Genomic DNA, 23,135 nt, shown 5'->3' with positions numbered 1-23,135 from the left:
AAAAGTATCCTATGTGTAAATCCAGGCAATTAGCTATATTTTATCAAAATTGGTAATGTAGTCTTGACGTGATTAAGTAACAACTAACAAAAAAATATACAAATTAACATCCAAAGTTTCGCATCAGTTTTACTGTATTAGCGATATCTTCCACTCTTGACTTTGACTGAGAAGAATTAGGGTTTATAACTTCTTTCAGAAATAGTACCTTTCATTTCTGGGTATGATGTAATATCTACGTCAGCATCAAATTCTATCTAAATCAATTCAGTAGTCCGCGTAATTAGGTACCATTTCATTTTTTCAGAGTAACAATATTTTTTGTTATTTTAAAGATTATTTATAACCTGTATTATTTTGTAATAAAGTAAACATTACGAAATAATAATAATTAATAATTATTAATAATGTCTAAGTAGTTGTTAAAAAGAAGATAATTTTGTGTTTATAAGCAAGAAAATAAAACCAATAAATCAACAATTAAATATATGTATAACAATATTATAACTGTATGACGACTCCATACATGTTTGTCCCGAGTCGGCCAGCGGCAGCGCGGCGAGTTTGCAAGAATGACTTCGCGCACACCCGCGTTCGCGATAGCGAGCTATTAGACTCCGCCCGCCAAGCAGTGGATTTTTTTTTGTGTATCGTCTTAAAAAAATATGTGTAAAGAAAATTAATTATTGATTATATTAACTTAATTTTTTGAGGAATTGGGTTTCCCCTTTTGTGTACATTTAGAAAAAATGCATTATCACGCTATAGCTAATACGATTTTTTTGATTCTTTTTTTATTCAAAAACTGGTTCGTGCCAAGTGTTCGTTTTTTTGTTTAATAAAATAAAATTGATAAATATTTATACATTCTTGCTCTCTTTTTCCAGGGCCGGACTAATAAAATACGAACGCAAATCGGGCCACTTCCAACCTACCGAACTGGGTCGTATAGCCTCACACTTCTATTGTACATATGAAACAATGCAGAACTACGGGCAACTGTTGAAACCGACCCTGGGCGAAATAGAACTGTTCCGTGTTTTCTCGCTGTCGGCTGAGTTTAAGAATATCACTGTGCGGGATGAAGAGAAATTGGAACTGCATAAGTTGATGGAAAGGGTAAGTTTGGTGGCCAGGGGACTGATGCTTCTCTATACTAAAGTACTAGCGGTCCGCCCCGGCTTCGCCCGTGGTACCTGCATGTTTAAACTATCCTATCTCTCAAGTTGGATCGAACTGCACATGGTGTGCGAATTTTATTATAATCGGTTAAGTGGTTTAGGAGTCCATTGAGGACAAACATTGTGACACGAGATTTATATATATTGAGATAGTCATTTTAATGTTTGACAGTGCAACAAAATTCAACAATGTAACCTAGTAACGACAGCAAAAAATAATGTATTATTTCTGCACATTTGCTTCACTTTTTTCAATTACGATTACATATTTATGGTAGTAATGACCGATACGAGTAATTTTAAGATTTGATTTAAATAATGTAAATTGTGTAAAAAAACATCTGCAATTTACAATTTCTAAATAAATTTTGTACATATTATTGAATGTTAGCCTTATAAACTGCTATTTTTATTACTAATCTGTATTCTTTCTAAGAAATTCTCTAAACAAAAAACAGCAACAAACATAAATTGTCTAAACATGATTATTAAAATGAATTTATCATTCCCCAGGTACCAATACCCATAAAAGAGAGCATAGAAGAGCCATCTGCCAAAATTAACGTGCTGTTACAAGCGTATATATCGCAGTTGAAACTTGAAGGTTTCGCGTTAATGGCCGACATGGTGTATGTCACACAATCTGCTTGTAGATTGCTGCGGGCTATATTCGAGATTGTGCTGCATAGAGGTGAGTGGCAGGGGAATGATTTGGTGACCTAGTGGGGGCAGGGGACTGATCAATAGGGTTGTTTTGTGTTTTCATTGTGGTGTTCGTGTTGGTAAATATTCGACATGAATTTGCAAGTGAGTGCCAGGAGAATGATTGGCTAAGATTATTTTTTATTTTACTAACAAGTGATAACTGCGTTAAAAACAACCGACTTCAAACTTGCACTTGCAACATTTACAAATATACAGACAAAAATGCTCATAAAATAAAAACTACTGGACCTATCAGAATAAAATTTTTATGGGACCAATTCGACACCATCCCGCATCGAACAAAAAAAGAATCACGTAAATCGGTTCAGAAACCTCGGAGTAATCGGTGTACATACATAAAAAAAAAAAAAAAAACATACCGGCCGAATTGATAACCTCCTCCTTTTTTTGAAGTCGGTTAAAAAACATACACGTTTACCGATTAAATTAAACATATATTTCAAAGGTTTATAATATTGTCATGCAGATAGTCGTGTTTTTAATTATGTATTTTTTTTTCAAAGTCGGAAAAAAAGAAAACAATATTACTAGATGAATGTATAATTGCTGAATTAAATTTTCTACATTTTCACTCACAGGTTGGGCCCAGTTAGTTGACAAAACACTCGCTCTCTGCAAAATGGTGGACCGCCGCATGTGGCAGTCAATGTCGCCGCTCAGACAGTTTAGGAAAATGCCGGAGGAGGTGAAGAAATTTCTAGTTTTAACTTTTAATAATATTATGACGTTATTGTTTTTGATTCAGTTAATATTTCTGGTTTTTCTATATTAATGTGTTTTTATTGTCTTACGTTTATATATGTGTCGGTTTTATCTATGACACTTTGTATAAATAAATTATTAATATCTCAGATGTGATAAAATTTAGTTCGATATTGTTTTATACAAATTTTTTAGCTTATTGAATTAAGTCTTATGTGTAAATAAAAACGTTAAGAGAGGGGAAGGAGTAATGACTTCGTTTTTCAATATAATTTTTGAAATCTTAAGAATTATAATCTTAATATATATAAATCTCGTGTCACAACGTTTGTCCTCTATGGACTCCTAAACCACTTAACCGTTTATAATAAAATTCGCACACCATGTGCAGTTCGATCCAACTTGAGAGATAGGATAGGTTTTATCCCGGAAATCCCACGGGAAAGAGAACTATGCGGGGTTTTCTGTGAAAACGCGGGCGAAGCCGCGGGCGGAAAGCTAGTAATACTATCTTTACATATTATTTTCTTTGTTTCAGGTGATAAAAAAGCTCGAAAAGAAGAACTTCCCGTGGGAGAAACTGTACGAACTCGGGCCGAATGAGATCGGCGAACTGGTCCGAGCGCCAAAACTTGGCAAAATGATGCACAAATATGTACATCAGTTCCCGAAGTTAGAGCTGGCAACCCATATTCAGCCGATCACCAGATCTACCTTAAGGGTGGAGCTGACCATCACGCCGGACTTCCAGTGGGATGAGAAGGTGGGTGGAGGTTGCTAGGCAACCGTGTTTGTGGTGGGGGACGGTTGCTAGGCAACTGGCAAGATGACGCACGGTACGGGCAGCAGTTCCCGAAGCATAAATATGCAAAATATTATATACTTCTTCAATAAATACAATCTTAATATATATAAATCTCGTGTCACAATGTTTGTCCTCAATGGCACAACATGTGCAGTTCGATCCAACTTGAGAGATAGGATAGTTTAAACATGTAGGTACCACGGGCGAAGCCGGGGCGGACCGCTAGTATAATATATGTTTGTACTAAAAAGAGATAAACGAAACGGAAAATATTTTATGTCACGCTAGGCTAGTTACAACTGGTGTATAATGTTACAAAAATTAAACAAATACAAAAAATGTGTGTCCCATTTAATGTTTTATAATATAAAAGCGACGTCATTCGCGTCACACGAAATATCGCTCAAAAATCAAGAAATTGTTGATGATAACACTAGATTGTTTTTGCAGCCAAACCACTTACTTACTACCATGATCATTGACCCTATATGCTACTATTTTTTTTTAAGATATAGGGCCGGCGCCGATATGGCAAAGCGCAGTGCAGCGGATTTTTCATTGTTAAACTATTATCGACATTGTTCTCATTAAAATAATATTCAAAATCAAAAAAGACGTGTGGCACTCGGGGACTGCCGCGGTAAAGCTATTGCATGCTATGCCTTCAAGCCACACCTCCGCGCCCGTCCCCGTGGGGAGCGTGAGGTTTTTTCGTTACGGAATTTCTTGATTCGGTCCCCGCGCTCAAGGCCTGCGTTAGAAGCTATGCAATAGCTTAATAACAAGGATTTATTTCGGGGAGCATCGAAGCGTCACTAAAAATAAATGGTATAATTGTATTCCCCCAGATCCACGGCCAATCGGAAGCGTTCTGGATCCTTGTAGAAGACGTGGACTCCGAAGTGATACTCCATCACGAATATTTCCTGCTAAAAGAGAAGTACTGCCGCGACGAGCACCACGTGAAGCTGTTCGTGCCGGTGTTCGAGCCGCTGCCGCCGCAGTACTTCCTGAGGGTTGTGTCCGATCGGTGAGTGTGCACTTACACTTACACTTACACTGACACTATACACTATGACACTAAAAGAGAAGTACTGCCGCGACGAGCACCACGTGAAGCTGTTCGTGCCGGTGTTCGAGCCGCTGCCGCCGCAGTACTTCCTGAGGGTCGTGTCCGATCGGTGAGTGTGCACTTACACTTACACTTACACTGACACTATACACTATGACACTAAAAGAGAAGTACTGCCGCGACGAGCACCACGTGAAGCTGTTCGTGCCGGTGTTCGAGCCGCTGCCGCCGCAGTACTTCCTGAGGGTCGTGTCCGATCGGTGAGTGTGCACTTACACTTACACTTACACTGACACTATACACTATGACACTAAAAGAGAAGTACTGCCGCGACGAGCACCACGTGAAGCTGTTCGTGCCGGTGTTCGAGCCGCTGCCGCCGCAGTACTACCTGAGGGTCGTGTCCGATCGGTGAGTGTGCACTTACACTTACACTGACACTATACACTATGACACTAAAAGAGAAGTACTGCCGCGACGAGCACCACGTGAAGCTGTTCGTGCCGGTGTTCGAGCCGCTGCCGCCGCAGTACTACCTGAGGGTCGTGTCCGATCGGTGAGTGTGCACTTACACTTACACTGACACTATACACTATGACACTAAAAGAGAAGTACTGCCGCGACGAGCACAACGAACACAAAAAAAAGGTACAACATGGCTTATATACCATGACACTTCGTGCCTGCTGCAATCTTAACTTATTGGTGAAACGTGTGCTTAATCTTCCTACGTGACAATATACAGTTGACACATGAAGATATGTAGTCGCACCATGTTCATTAAATTCGTATTCATTTTATAAATTATATATGTTATAGTTGAGCCAATTTAATAGGCAACATTTGACGTCTATCAATTTTATCTTCATAGGGTGGTAACCTGCTTAAAAACATCGATTAAAGCGAATTAATCGATACGGACTTGAAACATTTGTCAATCGAACTTGAAACACATGTCAATAATTTATGATGATTTTTATTCCCAAGTAATCAATGCATTCGATTCTAGGTGTCAGATTTCGATTTTTAGAGTAACGTCTCTGGTATTTAAAAAGAAAAAAGGTTTATTGACACAAAATTGTAGCGACGTCAGTTCTTTAAATAAGAAAATGTTTATTATGTTTAGAATGGTTTATCAGTAAAATCAAATCCTAAAATTAGTTGCATCGGTCATTATTATTATAAATATGTAATCGTAATTGAAAAAAGTTAAGCAAATGTGCAGTTACAACAAAACGAAATATCATGTTATTCTATGTCGTCGTTACTAGGTTACGTTGTTGAATTTTGTTGAACTGTCAAATGTTGCCTATTAAAATGGCTCTACTATAGAGCGTGGTTGTATTTCGTAATAAATACAGGTATAACTTGGACATTTTCACTCAACCAAAGTCTGTACAAGAATGCTCCGCAATAGGGTATACTTATGCATAAAATTTTAAATGGCCTAAAATATTTTTTTCTCGAATACTTATTATCGTAATATTATAATGAAAAGGATTTTATTTATTTACTTATAAAATTATATTTAATTATATTTACCTCTAAAATAATATTCAAAAAGAGCAAAATAGGGAGTGAAATTCAAACTTCCAAAACGCGCCACCACTGGTCGAACGAAATGTGACGTCATCTGACAAGACATTGTATCATCACTCCACAGTAAACACTAAGGTGAACACCCACTGGACGTGTCATGTGACGTCACGCAAAGCGCGCGCAAATGGCAGCGTTTGAACTGCTTAAATTTTTTAAAAGTTTTAAATTTCATTTTTAAAAATATCTAGAGTATTTTGAAGCCCATTAATATTTTTTCTACGTTATAAAATAGTAAACTATTAATTTAAGACAAAAAAGAAAAACATGAATATTCCCCATTGCAGACGATCGTTATTTATAGGACGATCAAAACTACTATTCGAGCGGTGTGACTGTGTGCGTCAGCGCAGGTGTTATTTGTGTTGTTTTGATCGTTATTTTGAATATGACATGATATATTATTATTATTTGATAATTAAATGATTATTAATACTTTTATCCATTTGATTATTATTAAAATAATTAATTAAGTTCATCAATTGATTTACTTTTAAAATATAATTTTATCGTTAAATTGAACGCGCTATCCACATGTATTCATTTTAAGACATTCTTTCGTCATATCCAGGTGGATAGCAGCAGAAACCCAGTTGCCCGTGTCGTTCCGACACCTCATCTTACCGGAGAAGAACCTACCGCCCACGGAACTGCTCGACTTGCAACCGTTGCCGATATCAGCGCTGAGAAACAGCAAGTACGAGGAGCTGTACGCTGACAGCTTCCCGCAGTTCAACCCGGTGCAGACTCAGGTGGGTTTTAATATAGGAGACTAGCTGTGCCCCGCGGTTTTACCCGGTAATTAGTATACTTCTATACTAATATTATAAAGGGGAAAGGTTTATAATTATGTATGTATGTATGGTTTTCACGCATAAACTACTGGACCGATTTCAAAAATTCTTTCACCATTAGAAAGCTGCATCTTCACTGAGCAACATAGGCTATATTGCATTTTCAAAAAAACCCGCACCCCCTTGTGTGGTATCGTTGAAAAGGTCAATATAAATGAGGCAGAGTTTCCATACAACACTTTTTTATCAGCTTTACCATTTGCGAGATATAGCCCGCCAAACTCGTTAAGGGGCCCTTGTTCAAAATGTATGTTTCTAAATCATGGTTTTTGGATATAAATCATCATATTTAAAATCCTAAAAAAATATATAGCACAGATAAACGTTTGATCTAGTGACTTTTTTGGATAAAAACACAATATTAAACATTTAACTCGATCAAAAAAAAATCAGAAGTAACATCGATTTTGAAAGCATAATCAGTTTTATGAGAATTAGGGGAACGCTATGTTTATGAAAATTTTACATTTCATTTACTAATCAGGTTTTACAGGGAAATTTTTGGATAGATTTATAATTTAGCCCTTATTTTTTTCTATATAAAATATAATACGTAAAATGCGACTCGCGCGCACCACGTCAGTGCCGCCAGAGTCCAGCCGGACGTCATCGAAGGAGGACCTGTGCTAGTTTTGCTCCCGACCACGTTGTAGTCGCCGCTCGCGTATTAGAACCGAGCGGCGAGTAAAACGGCGAGCACGTCACGGTATAAATAAATCAGTAGTTTGATTTTGTTTGTTATCCTAGGATTATTGTTGTAAATATAAATTAACTTCTTATTCTATTAAACGAGCAATATTTGCATATTAATATATTTGTTTGTAAATACAGTGTGGAAATTTTCGATGGGCCCTGGGTGAAAGTACTAGAAATACTGGAGATAGCAAATTTCCTTTATTTTTAAAAAGAAATAGAACTGCATTCAAAGATTTTCAAAAATTCATTTTCTTCGACCGGGAATCGAAAGAACTATAAAATCCGTTGCGTAGTTTCAAAGATTTAAGCGTACAAAGGGACATAGAGACATAGGGACAGTGAAACCGACTTTGTTTTATACTATGTAGTGATTTAAAAAAATTACCTTGTAAAATGTTTTAAAAATTACCTTGTTGTAAAATAGTCACACTTTTTTAAGTTGGTTGAATACACTAACATACTTATTACATACTTATATTCAATTACATATTATTTTGCCTTTTTTATTTGTTTTACTTTTAATTATTATTACCAATATTTTCAGAAGAAAATAAATTAATGTATCCAGAACGAGAGTTTAATTTTAAACTTTAAATGTATGTATAAAATAGACCAATAAACCAGAAGCGTTCTTTATGTTGAGATGATGTTGATTCTACAATAAAAATGTTAGATTCCATGATATTTTTATTTCTAAGAGCAAATATTTTTACGAGAAATTAACAATAAATTATCTTTTATATTGTTTCTATCGATTTGAATAATAAAGTAAAATTTGAAAAAGGAATGTTACCTTTCAGAAAAATTTGCTATCCCTGTATTTCAAGTACTTTCCATTCAGGGCACATCGAAAACTTCCACACTGTATATATACAAACAAATATATAAAAATGCAAATATTGCTCGTTTAATGGTATAGGATAAGTAGTAAATTTATTTATCAAATACATTCCTACGATAGCAAATAAAATCGAACTACTGATTTATTTATACTGTGGCGTATTCGCCCGCCTTCATAGGTCACCGGAGTTCATGCCGCGCCGGCTCCTGCGCAACGCGGGCGCGAGCCGTCTCGCAGTGCCTAAAATGCCTAAACTTTCAGTATAATGGGCTCTTAACACGGTAATTTCTAAAGTCTTGGGCCTATAAACTTCAAATCACTCACGTTAATAAAGTGGCGCGCGGCGGAAACTCGAAATTAAAATTGTTTTTGGTATCTTATGGTGAACAGCGCAGTGGCAAAACATGACTACGGAACCCTACTTTATGTGCGGTCCAACACGCACTTGGCCGGTTTTATTTTTAGATTTATTTTTCAAATAATTATTTTGCTCGCCAGGTCTTCAACGCGGTATACAATTCGGACGAGAACGTGTTCGTCGGAGCGCCAGCCGGCTCCGGCAAGTCAGTGATAGCGGAGCTGGCGCTGCTCCGGCTGCTGTCGAGCTGCTCCAGTGCAGCAGCGGGCGCTGCTCCACGCGCGGTGTACCTGCTGCCGCGGGACGCGCTCGCCGACATTGTGTACGCGGACTGGTACCATCGGCTCGCCGCCAGGTTCGGTCTGAAGGTAATTTGCAAATTTTGCAAGTAATTTGGTAGGTTTTGGTAGATTTTCAAGATTTGGTAGGTTTTGGTAGATTATTCCAAGAAATTCGGTAGTTTTTCCAGGAAATTTGGTAGGTACATTTTGCAGGGGCTAAGTTTGTTAGAACCGCCTCCTTGGTACAGTGGTTGACGCGCGAGCGTAGTACCGATTGGTCCTGGGTTCGATTCCCGGTGGAGACGAAGAAAAATAATGTCTCGGTCTGGTATAGGACACAGAAGGCTGATCACCTACTTGTCCCTAAATAAAATCGATCAGTGAAATAGATTTATGAATAATGCATCTGCCCCTTACCCCACTAGGGGACATGGGACTTCAAAACAAAATAAATAAATGTGTGCGTGTACTATAAGTGTACACACGTAAGAAGTGAAACTTCTTTATGACCTTATTTTTAAAAAAATAATTTACTATATGCAACTTTACAGAAATACGTCGAATCACGCGTGGTAGGGATGAGAAAAAAATGGCGCGTAACGGAAAAATGTCACGCGTAACGAAAAAATGTTACACAAAATTTTTTTCCAACCCCGATAAAGAAGTTTCACTTCAAAAAAAAGTATGAATATAAATTTCACACGGGTGTTATTATGTCACGGTCCCACACGCGGTGCACCTACTGCTGCCAAGAGACGCGTCAAAATAAAGATATGCTAAAATTCAATTTATTACATTGTGTTTTTCTTTTTTTTTGTGAAGATAGTTTCATGAAATTATTTTGACAACAAGATTTGTGTCTGTTTATTAATAATGTTTTAATAAAAATTGATTCCCTTTATTATCTGTGATTAAATATTATTTTTTGTTTTAGGTGGTACAGTTAACAGGCGAAACGGCGACAGACCACAAACTGCTGAACAAAGGGCAGATTATTATTACGACAGCTGATAAATGGGATGTGCTGTCTAGACGGTGAGATATTAATTATTTCATATAAAAAAAAAATATATTTCAGGACAATTTTCACACACGATCTGATCCCATACTAAGCTTTCCCTTGTGTTATGGAAACCAGATGGCTGATAAACATACATATATATTTAAATAAATACTTATATAGATAATTAACATCCAGACACAGAGCAAACATCTATGTTCATCACACAATTATTTGTCCCGGGTGGGAATCGAACCCACGACCTCTGGAAAAGGAATTAAGGAAAAGTTCTGTATTCTTTGTTTTTGTTGCCTCCTATATCCTCTGTTCAGGGTAATTTTAAAGGCATGTGATAATTCTTACTCAGGTAACATGATATTTGATACCATTATTTTTTTCAAGTAATTGTTATAAGTTTTAAATTTTTGTTTTAGATAAAGGGTTTCAGCGCTTATGACATTCTTATTATGATACAGTGTGGAAATTTTCGATGGACCCTGGAGGGAAAGTATTTGAAATACTGAAGTAAGCTAATTTTATCGAAAGTAAATATTCGACTTGAAGAATAAAATAATATTGTAATTTTTTGTTCGTTCTTTTCCCGGTTCATGCAAGTGAATTTTCGAAAATCTTTGGATGCAGTTTCTATTTCTTTTTAAAAATAAAGGAATGTTTTCTTTTAGCTAAATATGCTTTTTTCGGTATTTCAAATACTTTCCCTCCAGGGTCCATCGAAAATTTCCACACTGTATAGCATTTGTATGCTATACAACTAAATATCAAATGGAAAACTTATTTTCCTCCGCAGTTGGAAAGTGCGCAAATCAGTGCAAAGCGTATCCCTCCTCATAGTGGATGCGCTACAACTGCTCGGCGGCGAGGAGGGCCCGGTGCTAGAGGTTGTATGCTCTAGGATGAGATATATCGCTTCGCAGATTGGTGAGTTTACTTCTTTTGAAAGAAAGAAGAAATTCTTTTCTCTCTTTCTTCTCTTTCGTTTTGTTTTATTTGTGTAATTCGTGGTATACTATTTATTGACTTGAATGAAATAAAACTTCTTACAAGAAAAAAAAAATACAGATTGGAATTATAATTAAACTTTATTGCACGCCTCATAAGCGAAGCGTTGAGGTGGGTACTACTGTCACTTCGCGCAAAACATCTGATTTTTCAAACTTAAAATGTCTTTATGTATCATACATTGCACTTGTAAGATAATACATACACACACATATTAAGAAAAAACACTATTTTTAACGTTCATGATATTTTTGATGTCATTTTTGTTATTTAAACTAGTTAAAAAACAGTTTAAAAAAGTTCTGTCTTGGACGTCCGTGTGTCTGTATGTGCGGATCCTTTTTCTTGTTAACACGATAGCGACCGAAATACTTTACTAATCGAGTCTTTTTTTTTCTCTTACGCTTGAGTATGCTCAGGAATAGAACCCTTTCATTTTTCAGGGTCTGATTCGATGTGGTTTAATTGTTATTAAATAAACAAAAATAATAATTAATAAATATTTATTAAAAAAAATTATGAGGCGTGCACTTTTGGATTTTCCAAATTATTTTAAATTTGTTCGTAGTAAAGTGTAGTATACTTCCTCCGACCATAAGCATTCTCCAAACCCGTCTACAATGCAACTTTTTATTTACGCCCTAAATTAATAGTGAGCAATCCCTACTTAATATAATAAATGCGAAAGTAACTCTGTCTGTCTGTCTGTTACGCTTTCCCGCTTCAACCTCTCAACCGATTTTGATGAAATTTGGCACAGACAATCTTCAGACCCTGAGAAAGAACATAGGCTACCTTTTATCAAAACACCACGCGGGCGAAGCCGCGGGCGGAAGCTAGTTAAGTTATAATTACGTAATTATAAATGTATATAGATTGTTAGAATTATTGCAATGGGATAAATAAAATTATTTTTAATAGCGAAACATAACTCTATCCAGGATTGATTTTATCAACATCGGGAATAAAATATTTTTTTATTATTTACCAGGTCGTAGCATCCGCATAGTGGCTCTATCCCTTCCACTTGCTGACGCAAGAGACGTGGCCCAGTGGTTGGGATGTAACGCCAATGCTACCTTCAACTTCCACCCCAGTGTGAGACCGCTGCCTCTGGAGTTGCATATACAGGTGTGTATAAATTTATAAAGAATAGAAAAAATTCGATCACTCAGCGGGACTCGAACCCGCATCCTTTCGCACCATTCCGGGGCGGATGCCTGACCAACTCAGCCACTCGTGACCCGCCAGAGCAATCGAATTTATTCTATTCTTTCAGTTTTATGTGTCTGAAGGGACACACCGCGCGCCATCTATTGAGATGATTAACAACCATTTCAACCAATATGAAGCACTTTTCAGTGAATAAAATATTGTAACGATACTTACGACACGACCTTTTTTGTTGAATTTATATTTAATTTAAATATAAATTCAACAAAAAAGGTCGTGATCGAATTTTTTCTATTCTTTATAAATGTATATTTATAAAGCATTTGAATGCCATAAAACCAAAAATATTAATTTATACAGGTGTGTGCTAGTGTAGAGTCACAGGATACATAATAGTAGCTAAACGCTACAGAACGGTCACTCTCCGCTCCCGCTAAAATTAAACTTACCTCACCCCGCGCGATCACGCTATAAATGGTCCGCATTTTTCTGCAAGGACGATACGCAACGAAGATTGACAATATTAATCAAATTGACTTAAAGTAATTTTATTATTTGGATTTGTGATTATCGTCACTTCTCGTTTTTCGTAGAAAATGGTTAGATATGCTGTTATAATGCTGTTTACGGATGTATTTCATCAGAAAAACGCGAATTTCTTTACGCTGGTCACAAATGTGCCAACCATAAAGCGTTAACACACACATTTGCACTCTCTACAGTGTGACTGTCAAAACGATAATTTTGTACTTGTAATTTTGTAGAGAAGAGTAGAGTATAGTATACACTATACTAGTGGCCCAGTGTGAGACCGCTGCCTCTGGAGTTGCATATACAGGTGCATTTTGGACTAGCTGTGCTCCGCGGTTTTACCCGCAGTGCTCCGCTCCTGTTGGTCTTAGCGAGATGATATATAGCCTAGCCTTCCTCGATAAATGGGCTATCTAACAACGAAAGACTTTTTCAAATCTGATTAGTAGTTTCCGAGATTAGCGCGTTCAAACACACAAACTTGTCAGCTTTATAATGTTCTTAATAATATTATAGTATAGATGAAGTTTTTTCACATACTACATTTATATTTGAAAAGTAAAACAAACACGAACTGTGGCCACAGATTAGAGAATAGTTACTTCGTAACAGATACATCACTCCCATACAAAAGCTAAAATACCTACGCTATATTTACCTACAAAATGCGCCGCAACTCGGCTGCAGTAAGAAATGTACTCTACGAACACGCAACGAGAAGCGAGTTTCCCGCGCACGCCGGCGTGATTGCGTCATCAAACGAAAACTTTAGGGTTGTACCGAGCGCGTAAATTAAACACAGAGTTGCTGAAACACTTAATTTTTTATTGTTAAGTAATTATATTTGTTACATTATACAATAAAAAAAATGAAATCTTATTGATAGTAGTTGTTTCCTTCGGTTTCACCCGCGTGGACCCGCTATATGTGTCTCCTGGATAAAAAGTAGCCTGGTAGGTTTGTGAGTTTCTTTGTTACTGCGTTCCTTGTTATTCACTCTTGAACTCCGACACCCGTCCACATCGCAATAACCGGGCATCTTGGTAGCGAGCGCGGGAAACGTGACGCGGGTGCGCAGTCTCGCGTGTGCCAACCAACTGCCGCTTGGGTCGGTACCGACCTACTGTGCGGTAGGCACTTATAGCGCGACCTTGAGCGAGTGACGGAGGCCTGCTGTGGCTTGGAAGGCAGGGTCAACGAACTGAGCCAATCCGTCAGTCAGAATATTTTAAATACCATGAAATCCAACCTACATCACTTTTTATATGTAATGGAAATGTGTACTTATTTAATATAACCAATGTGAGAAAATCAACTCTTTTTTTGAAGTAAAACTTCTTTGTCGGGGTTGGAAAAAAATTTAGTGTAACATTTTTACGCGCCATCTTTTTCTTATGCCTACCACGCGTGATTCGACGTATTTCTGTAAAGTTGCATATAGTAAATAATTTTTTGAAAAATAAGGCCATAAAGAAGTTTTACTTCTTACGTGTGTACACTAGTACACGCACACAATTTTTTTATTATTTTGATATCAAATAATTAATCTCATTTTATTTTCCAGGGCTTCAATATATCCCACGCGCCATCCCGGCTAGCCGCTATGACGAAACCGATCTACAACGCGATATTGCGTCACGCGGGAACCAAACCCGCGGTCGTGTTCGTGCCTTCACGAAGACATTCACGATTATTGGCAGCTGATTTGTTGGCTTTGGCTGCAGCGGCTGGAAGACCGGGCAGGTTCCTGCATGCAAGGCCAGATTTGGTACAGCCGTTCTTGGCGAAGATTCATGATAAAGTGAGTTTGTTTTTTCTCTATAATCGCTTGTTAACTCATGTTTGTTAGTATTGGCTGCAGCTGCATGTCAAAGCGACCAGATTTGGTACAGCCCTTCTTGGCGAAGATTTATGATAAGGTGAGCTGTCTATCTCTTTATCGCTTATTAACTAATGTTTGTTAGTATTGGCTGCGGCAGGTTGAGTGACCAGATTCGGTACAGCCATTCTTGGCCAAGATTCACGATAAGGTGAGCTCTATCTCGTGTACTCATGTTTGATAGCGTTGGCTGAATTAGTAGGACGACTGGTCAGTTCTTGTACGTCGGGCCAAATTTGGTACAGCCGTTCCTTGCGTTTTTTTCACATTCTAATTTTCAACGTGTGTTAGAGTTGACTCTGCAATCCGTAGGCTTGCCAGCAACACGTTCACAGCAGCTTTGAACATAATGTGTATTCAATTTTGCCCTTAAACAGATATTTGCTATTGTTGTTGTTTTTATATTGTTACTAGCTTTCCGCCCGCGGCTTCGCCCGCGCAGTAAAAAAAAAACCCGCATAGTTCCCGTTCCCGTGGGATTTCGGGGATTGCTTCATTTTCCCGGGATAAAAAGTAGACTATGTCCTTTCTCGGGTATCAAAATATCTCCATACCAAATTTCATGAAAATTGGTTCAGTACTTTAGGCGTGATTGAGTAACAGACAGACAGAGTTACTTTCGCATTTATAATATTAGTATGGATTTTGCAAATTAGTTGGATCAAAATATTTTTTTTCTCTAAAAATCTATCCCTCGTTACCTTATTCCACAACTTGCATTACTGACACGCCCTTATCCCCACCAGATGCTTAAAGATACCATATCTATCTTATAATCCCCTCATATTCTATTCTGCTCGTTTCTAACTACACTCACACGCCCTTATCCCCACCAGATGTTCAACGAGACCATATCCGCTAGTGCCCATTGCATTATATCAAACTCAAACATTATTTATTCAATTAGACTTATTCGAGAAGCACTTTTGAAACGTCATTATCCTTGTATCTTATTATCCCCTTACATCCTATTCCGTTTGCTTCTAGCTTCACTAACACGCCCTTATCCCTTATACCAGATGCTCAAAGAGACCATATCCCCTTGCCCCTTGCTTTATATCCTAGTATCTTATTATTCCCTCATTCTATTCTATTCGTTCCACAACTAGCTTCACTGACACGCCCTTATCCCCACCAGATGCTCAGAGAGACTATATTTCCCTTGCCCCTTGTATCATAGTATCTTATAATCCCCTCATATTCTATTCTGCTCGTTTGAAAAACAGAGAAAAAAAAGCATGCAAAAAAAAGGAAAAAATTATTCATCTAGTACTAGTAGTCCCTTCGATTGGAATAAAGCGGAACTAAATAAAAAAAAAGACGTGTGGCACTCGGGGGCTGCCGCGGTAAGATATTGCATGCTATGCCTTCAAGCCACACTTCCGCGCCGGCGGAGTGGGGAGCGTGAGGTTTTTCGTTACTAAATTTCTGGATTCGGTCCCCGCGCTCAAGGCCCGCGATAGAAGCTATGCAATAGCTTAATAAAACAAAATCTGCTCGTTTCTAACTACACTGACACGCCCTTATCCCCACCAGATGCTCAAAGAGACGGTATCCGCGGGCGTGGCGTACCTACACGAGGGCGTGGAGCAGAGCGACCGGCGCGTGGTGCAGCAGCTGCTCGAGTGCGGCGCGCTGCAGCTGTGCGTCGTCGCCGCGGAGCTCGCGTACGCGTTCGCCGCGCACGCGCACACCGTCATAGTGGCCGACACGCACGTGTGAGTGGGGACACACTACACTACACTGCACTACACTACACTACACTGTGCGTCGTCGCCGCGGAGCTCGCGTACGCGTTCGCCGCGCACGCGCACACCGTCATAGTGGCCGACACGCACGTGTGAGTGGGGACACACTACACTACACTGCACTACACTACACTACACTGTGCGTCGTCGCCGCGGAGCTCGCGTACGCGTTCGCCGCGCACGCGCACACCGTCATAGTGGCCGACACGCACGTGTGAGTGGGGACACACTACACTACACTGCACTACACTACACTACACTGTGCGTCGTCGCCGCGGAGCTCGCGTACGCGTTCGCCGCGCACGCGCACACCGTCATAGTGGCCGACACGCACGTGTGAGTGGGGACACACTACACTACACTGCACTACACTACACTACACTGTGCGTCGTCGCCGCGGAGCTCGCGTACGCGTTCGCCGCGCACGCGCACACCGTCATAGTGGCCGACACGCACGTGTGAGTGGGGACACACTACACTACACTGCACTACACTACACTACACTGTGCGTCGTCGCCGCGGAGCTCGCGTACGCGTTCGCCGCGCACGCGCACACCGTCATAGTGGCCGACACGCACGTGTGAGTGGGGACACACTACACTACACTGCACTACACTACACTACACTGTGCGTCGTCGCCGCGGAGCTCGCGTACGCGTTCGCCGCGCACGCGCACACCGTCATAGTGGCCGACACGCACGTGTGAGTGGGGACACACTACACTACACTGCACTACACTACACTACACTGTGCGTCGTCGCCGCGGAGCTCGCGTACGCGTTCGCCGCGCACGCGCACACCGTCATAGTGGCCGACACGCACGTGTGAGTGGGGACACACTACACTACACTGCACTACACTACACTACACTGTGCGTCGTCGCCGCGGAGCTCGCGTACGCGTTCGCCGCGCACGCGCACACCGTCATAGTGGCCGACACGCACGTGTGAGTGGGGACACACTACACTACACTGCACTACACTACACTACACTGTGCGTCGTCGCCGCGGAGCTCGCGTACGCGTTCGCCGCGCACGCGCACACCGTCATAGTGGCCGACACGCACGTGTGAGTGGGGACACACTACACTACACTGCACTACACTACACTACACTGTGCGTCGTCGCCGCGGAGCTCGCGTACGCGTTCGCCGCGCACGCGCACACCGTCATAGTGGCCGACACGCACGTGTGAGTGGGGACACACTACACTACACTGCACTACACTACACTACACTGTGCGTCGTCGCCGCGGAGCTCGCGTACGCGTTCGCCGCGCACGCGCACACCGTCATAGTGGCCGACACGCACGTGTGAGTGGGGACACACTACACTACACTGCACTACACTACACTACACTGTGCGTCGTCGCCGCGGAGCTCGCGTACGCGTTCGCCGCGCACGCGCACACCGTCATAGTGGCCGACACGCACGTGTGAGTGGGGACACACTACACTACACTGCACTACACTACACTACACTGTGCGTCGTCGCCGCGGAGCTCGCGTACGCGTTCGCCGCGCACGCGCACACCGTCATAGTGGCCGACACGCACGTGTGAGTGGGGACACACTACACTACACTGCACTACACTACACTACACTGTGCGTCGTCGCCGCGGAGCTCGCGTACGCGTTCGCCGCGCACGCGCACACCGTCATAGTGGCCGACACGCACGTGTGAGTGGGGACACACTACACTACACTGCACTACACTACACTACACTGTGCGTCGTCGCCGCGGAGCTCGCGTACGCGTTCGCCGCGCACGCGCACACCGTCATAGTGGCCGACACGCACGTGTGAGTGGGGACACACTACACTACACTGCACTACACTACACTACACTGTGCGTCGTCGCCGCGGAGCTCGCGTACGCGTTCGCCGCGCACGCGCACACCGTCATAGTGGCCGACACGCACGTGTGAGTGGGGACACACTACACTACACTGCACTACACTACACTACACTGTGCGTCGTCGCCGCGGAGCTCGCGTACGCGTTCGCCGCGCACGCGCACACCGTCATAGTGGCCGACACGCACGTGTGAGTGGGGACACACTACACTACACTGTGCGTCGTCGCCGCGGAGCTCGCGTACGCGTTCGCCGCGCACGCGCACACCGTCATAGTGGCCGACACGCACGTGTGAGTGGGGACACACTACACTACACTGCACTACACTACACTACACTGTGCGTCGTCGCCGCGGAGCTCGCGTACGCGTTCGCCGCGCACGCGCACACCGTCATAGTGGCCGACACGCACGTGTGAGTGGGGACACACTACACTACACTGCACTACACTACACTACACTGTGCGTCGTCGCCGCGGAGCTCGCGTACGCGTTCGCCGCGCACGCGCACACCGTCATAGTGGCCGACACGCACGTGTGAGTGGGGACACACTACACTACACTACACTGTGCGTCGTCGCCGCGGAGCTCGCGTACGCGTTCGCCGCGCACGCGCACACCGTCATAGTGGCCGACACGCACGTGTGAGTGGGGACACACTACACTACACTGCACTACACTACACTACACTGTGCGTCGTCGCCGCGGAGCTCGCGTACGCGTTCGCCGCGCACGCGCACACCGTCATAGTGGCCGACACGCACGTGTGAGTGGGGACACACTACACTACACTGCACTACACTACACTACACTGTGCGTCGTCGCCGCGGAGCTCGCGTACGCGTTCGCCGCGCACGCGCACACCGTCATAGTGGCCGACACGCACGTGTGAGTGGGGACACACTACACTACACTGCACTACACTACACTACACTGTGCGTCGTCGCCGCGGAGCTCGCGTACGCGTTCGCCGCGCACGCGCACACCGTCATAGTGGCCGACACGCACGTGTGAGTGGGGACACACTACACTACACTGCACTACACTACACTACACTGTGCGTCGTCGCCGCGGAGCTCGCGTACGCGTTCGCCGCGCACGCGCACACCGTCATAGTGGCCGACACGCACGTGTGAGTGGGGACACACTACACTACACTGCACTACACTTAACTGCACTTCACTACACTACAATACACTACACTACACTACACTACACTTCACTACACTTTATCAAATCGGACCAGTAATTCTTGAGCCTAGCGCGTTCAAACAAACAAACTCTTCAACTTTATAATATTGATGACTATAGATTACAATTTCCAATGACTATCAACCCAATATTCAACTAATAATATAATTATAACCTTTTAAAAATATAATTAATATTTTTTTAAGGAAAATTAGTTGAATATTAGGTTGATATAAATATTAAAATTATAAAAATTTAAATCCACAGCTACAACGGCAAACTGCATTGTTACGAGCAGTACCCCATAACAACAATACTGCAAATGTTAGGACGTGCATGTCGGCCATTGGAAGACGATCACTCAGTCGCAGTACTAATGTGTGCGGCGCATCATAAGAGCTTCTTTACGAAATTACTGAACGACTGTTTGCCGCTTGAGGTGAGATATTAATAGGAAAAAATAACTAGAAAGAAAGACTTTGGAACGGTATTGATACCATTTTATGACATGTATTTTAGGAAATTATTTTACTTAATCTATGAATTTTGCTAAATAATGTAATTTTTAATAAAAAATTTTCCCTCAACTATGCTGTGTGCATACAATTAATTGGTTGGCATTTCACCGCAACATGTAATTAAATTTGTGTATAACGAGGCAAAATTGTCAGCTGTGGTGTGCACCTTATTAAAAATAAATAAATAAAAAATTAATAAATTACTTTTTACAAGTCAGCTAAAAATTACAAAAAATACAAGAAGGTATCAAGAAGTTCACCAAGCGTTAGTGCCTTGAAAATCATAAAAATGGCAAAAAATATGGTTTAGTGTTCTTCAAGCATAGTACTGTATTTTATCGCTAGCCTCTAAAAATTTCAAAAATTATTTTATGGGGGGTGTTGAGTAGTGCTGCTGCCCCCAAGGTTGCCCAAATAATAATGCTTTTCCTTTAATCACTTTATTACTCTTCACAATATATGTGTTGTTAGAACTAGCCGTTAAGCACTACTAAATAATAATTCTAATAAAATGTAGAAAGCGTCGGGGAAACAATGTGGACGCACACATATACAAAAGCTCGGTCAGCGAATTGCATATGTGTTTCCCTACATTATTATTATTATCCCTATATTATTATTATCACGTCGGGGTCACCAATGTTGAGTAGTGCTGCTGCCCCCAAGGTTGCCCAAATAATAATGCTTTTCCTTTAATCACTTTATTACTCTTCACAATATATGTGTTGTTAGAACTAGCCGTTAAGCACTACTAAATAATAATTCTAATAAAATGTAGAAAGCGTCGGGGAAACAATGTGGACGCACACATATACAAAAGCTCGGTCAGCGAATTGCATATGTGTTTCCCTACATTATTCCCCCCCTTTTTCAAAAAAAAAATATACACTCCAAAAAATACAAAGACAAACACAGAAATTACCGTAAAATACAAATGAGATAACAATGCAATACTGAATACACATATGAAATCGTAATATTTCTTAATTCTACATCATTAAAAGATATAACATCTAAACGGCTTAGCCTAATTAAAATTGATCGGATTACGTAGATAGATTACGATATGGTCACACACTCACTAGTCACTACATGAATTTTTATCCTTACGTTATAACTTCGATATTATTTATTTTACACGTATCCCGCAGTGGGCGGCGCTGGCTGGGTCACTTGCCCTAGCGTCGCGGACGCTCGTCCTTGGTTGGCCTTATCCACCTCGCGACGAAGCCAACTCCTAATCCGGCGATGGCAAAAACCACGCAGGCCCAATAGAACTATGACCGTAACGATCACAGCCAATATGATCATTACGATGACCATGGTGTTGACGTGATCGTCTATACTCCTGGATTCTATTTGCACGTTTGCAACTCCTCCAGTTTTCTCTTTTGTTGCGTAGTTACCCATGTTGTTACAAAAAACAAATATTATATAAACTAATTGCTAAGATAGAACTGTCCCCACTGCGAGCTGATTAATAAATGAATGTGATTAAATACTTGCATAAATAAAGTTTAATAAAAATGTTAAATGAGTGACCATATTATTACCTATGTAATCCGATATAACTTACTAATCTAGTACAAAAACAGGAAATACTAAATAGGCATCTTCAATGCGCAAAAACAAAACTATCGCATTACTTCATTCTTTCGCAATAGACACACAAAAATGTAAAATATGCACAATGCAATGTAATGTTAATCATATTTACGTAAAACATAAAATGAAATGATTAACAATATGAAACGATAAAAACAAATTAAGTTACTTTAAAACGTTGTATATGTTAAATAATTAATATAAAAATTTGTATAAAACGCAAAAGCTACATGTAAACGAATATAAACTTACATTCTAAAAAAAAAATGTATATAACATACAAGTATAATAAATTTAATTACAATACACATAATACTGAAGACAATAGCTAAATACTGTGTGAAAGTTCTATATCGCGAATCGCACGGGTCGTCGTATTACGCGACCGCTCCTAGTTACGCTTATGGGTGGCGCATGCTGAACCGACTTCGATAAAGAAGTGTTATGTGGAACAATATTATTTTCCACATCAACATTATCTTTTATAATAAAGGCTGGCTTTAACCTGTCAATGGAAATGCGTGCGACTCTATCCGGAAATTGTATTTTAAAAACTTTAGAACTACGTTCTAACACTAGATAAGGACCATCATAAGGCGGTTTTAGAGACCTGTGAACTGCATCGTCTCTAACAAAAACGTGACTACAACTTTGTAAATCGGAATAAACGAATATTTTCTTTGCGTTCGTCTTATCTCTCGTCGGGCGATACTGAGATATAGTTTCACGGATTTTTTCTACCAAACTATAAGGATCGTTTACGTCACAGTCATTTGTAGAACTATCGTAGAACTCGCCAGGCAAACGTAAAGTTTTACCGAAGGCCAATTCTGCGGCACTAACATTACTATCAGTTCGTATTGCAGCTCTCAACCCTAACATAACAGTGGGTAATTCGTCTATCCACGTTTTATTACTACTAAGCAGTCTCGCCATAAGGGCTGCCTTCAACGACCTATGCCATCTTTCCACCGCGCCATTACTTTGTGGATGGTAAGGCGTAGTACGAATTTTATGAATACCCAAAAATGACATTAATTTTAAAAATAGACTCGACTCAAACTGACGTCCTTGATCACTAGTAATACGGACGGGACAACCATATCTAACTATCCATCCTTCATAAATATGCTTAGCAACGACGTCTGCAGTAATTTCTTTAACGGGAAATGCTTCAGGCCAACGCGTACATCTATCTATAATTGTTAATAAATATCTAAATCCCTGTGGAGATGTCGGCAATGGACCAACTAAATCCACATGGATATGCTCGAATCGCGAAACTTCCGGGAATTTTCCTATATCTGAAACAACGTGACGCGAAATCTTCGCCCTTTGACATGATACACACGCTTTGGTCCATTTCCCTATATCTTTATTCATACTAGGCCAAAAAAATTGTTTAGTGACCATCTTCCGAGTCGTACGTATACCGGGATGACTTAAATTGTGAACACTATCGAAAGCAATTTTTCTAAAATATTCTGTTAAATAAGGTCTAATAA

The 23,135-nt window shown here is 40.8% G+C and overlaps 1 protein-coding gene across 1 annotated transcript in view; it reads left to right on the top strand.

Moving 5' to 3' along the window:
- Nucleotides 1–23,135, top strand: part of Brr2 (U5 small nuclear ribonucleoprotein l(3)72Ab) — a 55,039-nt gene that overhangs the window by 20,095 nt on the left and 11,809 nt on the right. Inside the window, exons 22-34 of the mRNA XM_089712696.1 lie at nt 888–1,119; nt 1,695–1,872; nt 2,486–2,592; nt 3,148–3,372; nt 4,263–4,444; nt 6,654–6,834; nt 8,972–9,199; nt 10,047–10,147; nt 10,921–11,051; nt 12,124–12,263; nt 14,401–14,637; nt 16,252–16,433; nt 19,775–19,946. Of these exons, the coding sequence (XP_089568822.1) occupies nt 888–1,119; nt 1,695–1,872; nt 2,486–2,592; nt 3,148–3,372; nt 4,263–4,444; nt 6,654–6,834; nt 8,972–9,199; nt 10,047–10,147; nt 10,921–11,051; nt 12,124–12,263; nt 14,401–14,637; nt 16,252–16,433; nt 19,775–19,946 (2,296 nt within the window). The remainder of the gene's footprint in view (nt 1–887; nt 1,120–1,694; nt 1,873–2,485; nt 2,593–3,147; nt 3,373–4,262; nt 4,445–6,653; nt 6,835–8,971; nt 9,200–10,046; nt 10,148–10,920; nt 11,052–12,123; nt 12,264–14,400; nt 14,638–16,251; nt 16,434–19,774; nt 19,947–23,135) is intronic.

This window comes from Colias philodice, chromosome 29, assembly GCF_061535455.1.
Source record: "Colias philodice isolate Cphi_HAF_F1 chromosome 29, ilColPhil1 Martin Lab GWU primary, whole genome shotgun sequence".
In the NCBI taxonomy this organism is placed as follows: Eukaryota; Metazoa; Arthropoda; class Insecta; order Lepidoptera; family Pieridae; genus Colias; species Colias philodice.
Note: the sequence above shows the minus strand (reverse complement) of the source record. Positions and strands in the feature narration are given on the sequence as shown.